Source organism: Monopterus albus, unplaced genomic scaffold, assembly GCF_001952655.1.
Source record: "Monopterus albus unplaced genomic scaffold, M_albus_1.0 scaffold32.1, whole genome shotgun sequence".
In the NCBI taxonomy this organism is placed as follows: Eukaryota; Metazoa; Chordata; class Actinopteri; order Synbranchiformes; family Synbranchidae; genus Monopterus; species Monopterus albus.
The window spans coordinates 1,410,248-1,418,711 of NW_018127912.1; the positions used below are offsets into that span (position 1 = coordinate 1,410,248).

At 39.1% G+C, this 8,464-nt stretch overlaps 1 protein-coding gene across 3 annotated transcripts; it reads right to left on the minus strand.

Annotated features, from left to right (window-relative positions):
- Positions 1 to 284: 284 nt before the first annotated feature.
- Positions 285 to 7,082, minus strand: LOC109958437 (epithelial membrane protein 1). 3 transcript variants are annotated; one of them, XM_020597083.1, is made up of 5 exons: positions 6,846 to 7,082; positions 5,961 to 6,058; positions 4,896 to 4,995; positions 3,968 to 4,108; positions 285 to 1,741 (listed from the first exon to the last, which is right to left on the minus strand). In XM_020597083.1, exons 2-5 carry the CDS (start codon positions 6,033 to 6,035, stop codon positions 1,581 to 1,583), a joined length of 477 nt encoding a protein of 158 aa, XP_020452739.1. In that variant the 5' UTR covers positions 6,036 to 6,058; positions 6,846 to 7,082; the 3' UTR covers positions 285 to 1,580. The 3 variants fall into 3 exon arrangements, with proteins under 3 accessions (XP_020452739.1, XP_020452740.1, XP_020452738.1); XM_020597084.1 differs by lacking the exon at positions 6,846 to 7,082 and adding an exon at positions 6,572 to 6,592; XM_020597082.1 differs by lacking the exon at positions 6,846 to 7,082 and adding an exon at positions 6,159 to 6,250.
- Positions 7,083 to 8,464: the final 1,382 nt, after the last annotated feature.

Genomic DNA, 8,464 nt, shown 5'->3' on the forward strand with positions numbered 1-8,464 from the left:
TTCAGTACACACAGACTGAAGTAGTTTAAGCCGTTGGGTTTTTTAATTGTTATGATTTTGGCCCACATTTAACAAAAACCCACCAATTCACTATCTCAATAAATTAGAATATGGTGACATGCCACTCAGCTAGTCAACTCAAAACACTTGCAAAGGTGTCCTGAACCTTCAAAATGGTCACTCAGTTTGGTTCACTAGGCTACACAATCATGGGGAAGACTGCTGATCTGACAGTTGTCCAGAAGACAATCATTTGAGTTGAATTGCTGAAATAAATGGACTTTTCCATGATATTCTAATTTACTGAGTTGCACCTGTATACATATTTCTAAAAGCTGTCTGTTTCCTCTCATTCCTTTCCTGTTTTTGATGGCACACATTTCCTGTATACAGTTTATTCTTGTTCTCTTTTCTACTCTTTATTTTTATTCCCATTGTTATTCCCTACTACTGTTGCCTCACAACACAGTGAGACCCTCTGTACAACACAGTGAGACCCTCTGTACCAGAGTCATATTCCTCTATGGTCAAATATACTTAGCAATTATAGACTACTCTAATTTTTTCTCCCTCCAGTGAGTCACATCTGATCTTTTAACGGATATGTGACCAAATCAGATCTGGGTCACTTCCAATTGTGGTCCTAGATCTGACTCGTATCCGATATTTGGCCATGCAACTAAAGTCACAGTGGTAAGAATGGAATTCATGTGGGTTTTTTTTTTTTTCAATGTCTCAGTCCTGCCATCATTCAGAGTCAACACCCCTCTTCAACTTGGAGAAATCAAGTTGGAAGGAAAGTAATGTAAATGTCACAAATGGCATGTTCTTGTACGCACGTGGCTCATATTTCAGTTAAATTTGCACATGCATGTCAAATTTAGGACCTCTGGTTTTCAAATCAAAGCTGGACAAATGTCACATACAAACGTCAATGTGATCAGAATTGAGCATTAAAGCCTGTGTGAGTTTTAGAGGTGCAGATTTAGCTTCCTTTGACCATGAGCCATACTAGATATTGCCCATTTCCAGTCTCTAAAATAAGTTAATCTGCTTCATACTTAACACAGAGTGTGTTGTGTCTATTTCTTGGCCAAAAAGTGAGTATGTGTATCTATCAAAATGTAAAGTATTAATGTGGCCTGAGCTCTTCAATTCAGTTTTATTTATATGGCGCCAAATCACAAGGAACAAGCTTATATGAAACAACCTATGAGATGAGCACATTCAGAGGTGGCACCTCCCTAATCTCCACCATCATTTTGTACCCCATACAGCCCTACTCTTGAATAAAACACTGCCCTGCCTTCTTCTCACTTTAATCAAACAGAAATCTTTGAATTGAAAATGTTCACATGAAGGGCCTTCATGTGAAGTTAGCACAAGTTCTATTTCAACTTATAATATTCAAAATACAAACAAATGGCTCTTGTTCGCGATTAAACATGACTCCTCCATTTTCCTAGCTGCAGATGGAGATCAGCTATCCTAGGTTTTTTTACAAATGTTGAAGCATTCATTCTGTATTTTACCATATTCAAAGGAACATGATCACAGCCCTGCCCTCCTTCCTCATTCTTTCACTCGCTCTTCTTTCGCAGGACAAGATAGGTGATCGCTAAGAGGAACGTGAGGACAAAAGAGATCCAGGCCAGGACATAGGAGTGTCCGTACCCTCCCTGTGTCTCATTGGTGTGCAGCCGAGCTGTGTAGACCGAAGCTGCTATCATTACACACAGGCCTGCAGGAGAAAGAGGGGAATATTGTCACACACTCCCAGACAAGGCAATTAGGAAGTAATTGCTTTTCCTATTATAAGGCTCATGAACAAGGATAATATAGCAGATGGTTCCACTGCCAATATAGCTAATTTCCCAATGATATAAACTCGTCTAACAACACATATCAGAATCTCATTACTTTACTTTGGCTAAGTTTCTTACACACTAGTAGCAGTGCCACTGATGATCTGGTTTATTTAATGGTATTGTGAAAAAAAAGTTCACAAAGCTCTTCCACTTGAGTATTCTCAGTCAATCCTAACCTGGTTGTTGGTCATCTAATATTAAGGAGTCAGTTCACAATCTAGGGGTTGTCTGTCATTTAACAGCCAAGTGGTGCAATCATGCTTCTTTCATTTGAGGACAATATCCATCCATACATTATCTATACCGCTTATTCCTGAATAGGGTCGTGGGGAGGCTGGAGCCTATCCCAGGGTCCACCCTGGACAGGTCTTGAGGACAATCTGAAATTAAATCATTTTAACTGCTGCAGTAAAATTGTAAAATAATCTTTGCTTTTATTTCCACTCATGTAAACTACTGTAACTCTCTTTACTTTGGCATCAAGATACAAGTCATCTGCCTGACTGTGAAAATGCTGCTGCTTTAACAAACTCTAGGAACTCAGACCACATCCCTGCACTAGATCTCTGTGAGTTTTAGAACTGATTTTTTTAACATTCTCTATATGACTTTAAGGGCTTGGCATGGTTGGGTCCCTATTATAGTGTTGATATGCTGAACCACAGCACAGCCTGAAATCCTCAGGCAGAGGTCTCCTGAGGAGACTCAGTTTCTCCTCAATTTTAACTATGTATTCTATTGTCTTGGTTGTTCTATTTTTATATGCAGTCCTGTACTTTGTTATTGTAATGAAATTTGAGTATTTTCACAGTTTTGCTCTATTTTTACTGTTAAGCACTTTGTAACTGTTACCATCTGATTTCGATCACCCTAGTAAATAACTTACTGTCAGACGTAAAGCACTGATAATAACCACAGTATTCTGACACACCAGTAATTAGCACTAGAGCTTAAAACAAGTCATTAGTTGATCCACTAGTGAAAATACAAGTTTGATTATTGACTTTCACTGAGCAAATGTGCAATTTTTTGGCCTTGGATATGAAATATATGAATATTTGCTGGTTTTGTTCTATGGGTAACCTTAATACGCCTGGGTTTTCCAAACAAGCAATTTGGACATGCTGCCTGAAGCTTTAAGTGAAATGGGCATTCTTCACAATTTTTGGAATATGTTACTGACAAATTATTAGTAGATTAATTTAGAAAATCAATTTTTAGTTGCAGAACTTTGTGGCATGTTCACAAAAATGCTTAATATATTCCCAGATTTTTGAACAATCAATCACGTTTCCTACCCTGCTGTATAAAACACACTCTCTCCACAACAGATATTATTTTGGTTTGAGACACATTTGAATGTTTACGCCTGCCCTTAGATCCAATTTGCCCTTAGATCCAATTTCTTGCTGAAAATGCTACAAAAAATAGATAACCTTTACAGGGGCAGTATGTTCTGAAAATGCCATCTCAGTGTGACATTTAATAGAGTGAGGCTGAAGTCTGAGAATGTTCAGTTGTCAGAGTTTTACCCGAACAAAGACTCACAGTCACCTAAGATTAACACAAAGTCACTCAAAGTTACAGTTTACTCTACTGCAGTGACTTGCAGTCATGAGTCATTGAGGCCTAGGACTGATCAGACAAGTTGAATTTGTAAATACACGTCTTCCAGCCCTCTGCCCAGACTAAAATATAATTTTTCTCCCGCAGAACTTGATTTTTCTCATCCATCTTATGGAGAAACTCAATGTGCTTCAGCTGAGCTGTAATAGATTTGGTAGCAAATGTGATATGAATGATCTGAGCAGAGGTCCAGCTCCTTAATAAAACACAGCATAACTTATTTACACTGCCTTTCCTCACCTCCACACAGGAAAAGCTGAGAGGTATTATGTTCAGTCCTATCAAATGAAATTATTTAGTCACATTGAAACATAGCTTTAAACACTGAGGTTTCACATCATTATCCTTTATAGTCAAGCTTTTAACACACACCCATCGTGAAAAAAAATGTACAAAGTCAGCTATAAGAGGCAAATAAATGAACTAATATTTCTTCTGGCTGTAGGTGAGATGTTTAACTCCAGGTTACTTACAGGAGATTAGCTGTAAAATGCCAGTGAAGGTGAACCTCTGGCCTTTGGGCAGGGTGAACAGCTGGGCCACAAACACAAACAAGGCCAGGATGGCAAAAACACAGGCCAGCACTGAGGTGCCCTGCACAGTCTGGAGATACTCTGCAGCAGCATGACAACAAAAGTCACAGTCAGTGAAGGATCAGCAGTGAAACAGATGTAGTGTTCACAGTGAGGCACTGTTCAAGTTCTATGTCTACATTATAACCTCTTAACATCTGGAATCTCTTGTCAGATCAAGTCATTATATGAACTTTATTGTGACAAAGATAACAGCTAACACATGACCAATCCTATTCACAGTGGTGGGAAGTAACTAGGTACCTTTACTCAAGTACTGTACTTAAGTACAATTTTTAAATATCTGTACTTCGAGAATTTTCATTTCATGTTACTTCATACTTTGACTTCACTACATTTTAGAAGAAAATATTGTACTTTTTACTCCACTGCTTTTATTTTACAACTTTAGTTACTAGTTACTTTTCAGAACTAGATTAATACAAAAATAACAGCATAATCATGAAACTTTATTGATCTTCAGTGGAAAAGTCAAAAGATACTCAGCAGAACTTCAAATTAAATGCATATAAACTAGTTAAAACTAGCTCCCCCATAACCAGCTGCAACTTTAAATGTGATGAACACAATAATGCAACAGTAATTATAATCTAATAATATGATAGATATTAATGTTAAATGTGGCATTCTGCTTAATGAGTACTTTTACTTTTAGTACTTTAAGTATGTTTTGATGCTAATACTTTTGTACTTAAGTAACATTTTGAATGCAGGTCTTTTACTTATAACAAAGTGTTTTTACACTGTGGTATTGCTACTTTTACTTCTTCCATCACTGCCTGTTCATAAAAAGATCCAAGGGGTTTACCATCTGGGGAGCTTTTCAGGTTGGTGTAATGCCAGCCTGAGCTTGTCAACTCCCACCTGCCCCACAAGTCTGTTGACTCTGCATTAGTGGCCCACCAAGCCTGAAGACACAATGGGAGACAAGAATGAATACAGATAGAGGATGTCAATCACATACAGGACTTCGCTTGTAAAGGAATATTTGGTAAAGGTTTGGCAGATTTTCTCTCAGCAAATGTTTAAACTTGTGTGGGCGACTGTGGTTCAGTGGGTAGAGCGGTCGTCTCCCAGCTGGAGGGTTGGAGGTTCGAATCACAGTGCCAGCAGTCCACATGTCGAAGTGTCCTTGGGCAAAACACTGAACCCCCACGTTGCCCCCGATGGTTAGAGCCATCGGTGTGAGTTGCCGCCGCAGATGGCTGCCTCGGTTCTGTACCAGAAACAAATTCCTTGTGTGTAACATACTTGGCCAAATAAAGGTGATTATCCTTACAAGGTCACAGTTTTATAAAATATATTGTGGAAAGGTTGGTGTCTCTCTCCAGTGGTATCAGAATCAGCTTTATTGGCCAGGTGTGTTGGACAGGAGGAATTTGACTCTGGTGCAGAGGATTCTCAGTGTGTTTGTACATATCCTTATGTAAGGCAATGGCAAAGGGCAAGTAAGCAATATACCAATATAAGGCTGTGTAATATAACAATGTAAACACTGTAAGCAAAGCAATAAACAATGCAAGCAAACAAAGGAATGTGCACTAAGAAGGGAGGTAAAAATAAGAATGAAAATAGAGTACTTAAAAACAGAAGCTACTATATACAGTATACAGTCTAGATGCATTCGACGGATCTGTTATGTGCAATGTGTTTTTTTTTTCCAGGTATTGCACTGAGACTTATTGACCAGTCATGCTGTAGTGGGTTAGGTGTAGATTTGGGTGGCAAAGTACAGCACCTATTACTTGAGGTGTTTACTTTTGCTTTGCAAAAAGGTGTGGCCTTTGTTTGATATTATAAACTAATAATCCCTATTGCTTTTCCTCTGCAGGCGTTTTTAAATGAGAAAAAAAGAAAAAAAAAATCCACTCACATTATCAATGGTGGCCACCAGGAGCAGGATGATGGTGGTAATGTGCAGAACAACGATTCCAGCCAACATCAACATTGTGGCCCTCTGAAAACTGATATCTGGGGAAAGGCGGAAGGATGCATATCATTATTTATTTTACACGGACGGACTTATATAACAAAGGCTTGTGAGTGAAGGAGCATCGATTCACACACGCACAGCTATCCCAAATAACTAGTTTCAAACAGAAAATATAGTCAGAGGAGACGAGAACCGCTGCATCCAAGTCCGAACTCGTCCCAGAAGTTTTGCAGACAGAGAAATTTTGGAATAACATCAGCTGTCATAGACATCACTGGTCGCTGCTCAGAAATTCAGTAGTTTTGTCCTTCAAAGCTTAGCTCAGCATAATTAACATCCAACTTGTAATGAGCAGAAATGTTTAACGACTCGTTTTTCAGGGCTTTAGACGGTTTCCGTCGACAAGAAAGGCGCGTTTGTTTAGATGGCAATCCCAAATGGGTGCCGCTCTGTTACGCAGGACTCGTAGCCTACTACAGCCAACAACTCTGAAAAGAGCGCGAGAATACGACCCCATTAAATAAAAATAAATACACCACTACCTTACATACCCAAACATAAACACTACAGTCAGGTCAGCTCTGTGTTACAGAGTTTGGAGTCGTGCGTCCTTTTAATACTAGATTTTTGCGCTCACATCCGTACAATTCAAAGCGAGTTTGAAAATCTAAACTACGCCAATGTTCACCTCTCTCAACTCCACAAAACAAAAAACAAACAAACCCCCCAACACACACACACAAAAGTCAAGCACAATAGCGCTTCACTCAGTATGGTCCACAATATATATCTTTACAAAATGTAAACAACGCGGATAAAAGTTACCTGAAAGCGCTTCGGCCTGGGAGTTATTTGGGAATGTGAAACACTGTAGACCCACCCAGCTTCGAATTCACAGCACACATCACCCTGTTGTCTGTCCCCATTCCCTCTCTTTCCTTTCACCAAGCCCCACCCATAAAGTTTCACTTTTTTCCCTTCAATGAAATGTCCAGATGAGCCACAGAGCTTCGGGTTCTCTTCTGCAACGGTGCGTAAAGTGGAGTTAAGTCTAAAAAACATTCACCGCCACACTGAGATTCTTTAACCCCTTAAGCTGCTTCAGCTGTGCAGTTTTTCCTCAAATGCTTTCACTGCAAGCTGCTTCCAGCTGATTTCTTGTAGCTTCATCTTTACCATAAACTGGTCACCCCATCTATTACTGTTCCCTTGTTCCCATGATTAAGATAGATTATTTCTAAACATGTATAGCAGAGCAGTGAAATGTGTGCCTTTTGTGTTTTCAGACCACTCTCATAGACCTGCTGGTACATTTGAAAGCAGTGCAGTGTGTTCTGGACCACAGGCACTGGGTGGGGACCCCTGACTGAAACATCTACAGGAGCAGTCACTGTTTACATGTTGGCATCAGGGTGTGAAATAATTAAAAACAATTTGAAAACATTTTCGGTATGCCTGTCAAGCTTCTTGCACTAGACTCTACTGATACTGCCATCATGGCAATAATACATGTTCGGTTACAAACACACCGTGGACAGGAACCTGTGCAAGAACATGATGGGATCTTGGTCTTATTGATGTGTAGTACCATGATAATCATAGTCTTCCAGCAGGACACTGACAGGTTCTTCACTGAGACATGCAAACAATCACAAACTAGAGAAATGTTAGAGGCAACTAAAGACCATCTTACTTTAGTTTAACCGTCAACCGTCAGTGAGCTCAAACAGAGAGAAAGATGTGTTAACAAATTTAACTGGCCTAATGTGGACACACTCTAATTCCAAAAGGAGGTCCCACGAAAAGCCATGTCCTGGGAAACACACACACACTCGGTGGCCATGAGAAGCAGGATGGACTACATTAACATATTAGACTCTTCAGATAATGACCAACTGTCATATTTTAAACAGATATACCAAATAGGTATTATTACTGGCTGCAGTCAAACAGTACCGTGTTATTGGGGGATTACTTGGCAGATGATTCACATTTAGTAAAGCCTTTTATCACCTGTCTCAGATGAGCGACTGCTTCAGTGATTATGGGTCTTGTTTTTTATAAATAGAAGCTTTATAAAAGAATATTCTGATATTCAGTTATATGCACAGTGTCTGATTAAATACACATGGTGTACTTTCCACCATGGAGTAACAATAGTACAACTTTGGGAAATAGGTTTTTTAAAGCTTATTTTATTGTGCAGAAAATCAAATATTTTTTCATCCTGAGTCTTGATGAGAACATTTGTATGTAGCTATTTATTTTTCTGGAAACCCAGATGTTTAGCTCTGAGACTTGAATGTAATAGTAGTACATGATGTGGTAGTGTTGTTAAAGTCTAATATCTTTGGATCAGCTCCAGTGAAACCAAATATTTCCTTTGGAGTAAATGGATTTCTTACAAGCCATGTGTTACATAACTTTGTGCAAGGCTGACTGGG

What these genes read in the sequence shown, in the direction of transcription:
- LOC109958437 (XM_020597083.1), bottom strand. Translation starts at nt 6,035, where the DNA reads ATGTTGATGTTGGCTGGAATCGTTGTTCTGCACATTACCACCATCATC. An exon ending in CCTGAAAAGCTCCCCAGATG is followed by an intron (nt 4,109 to 4,895) that starts GTAAACCCCTTG and finishes ATGCTGCTGCAG; the next exon opens with AGTATCTCCAGACTGTGCAG. An exon ending in CATTTTACAGCTAATCTCCT is followed by an intron (nt 1,742 to 3,967) that starts GTAAGTAACCTG and finishes TTTCTCCTGCAG; the next exon opens with GCCTGTGTGTAATGATAGCA.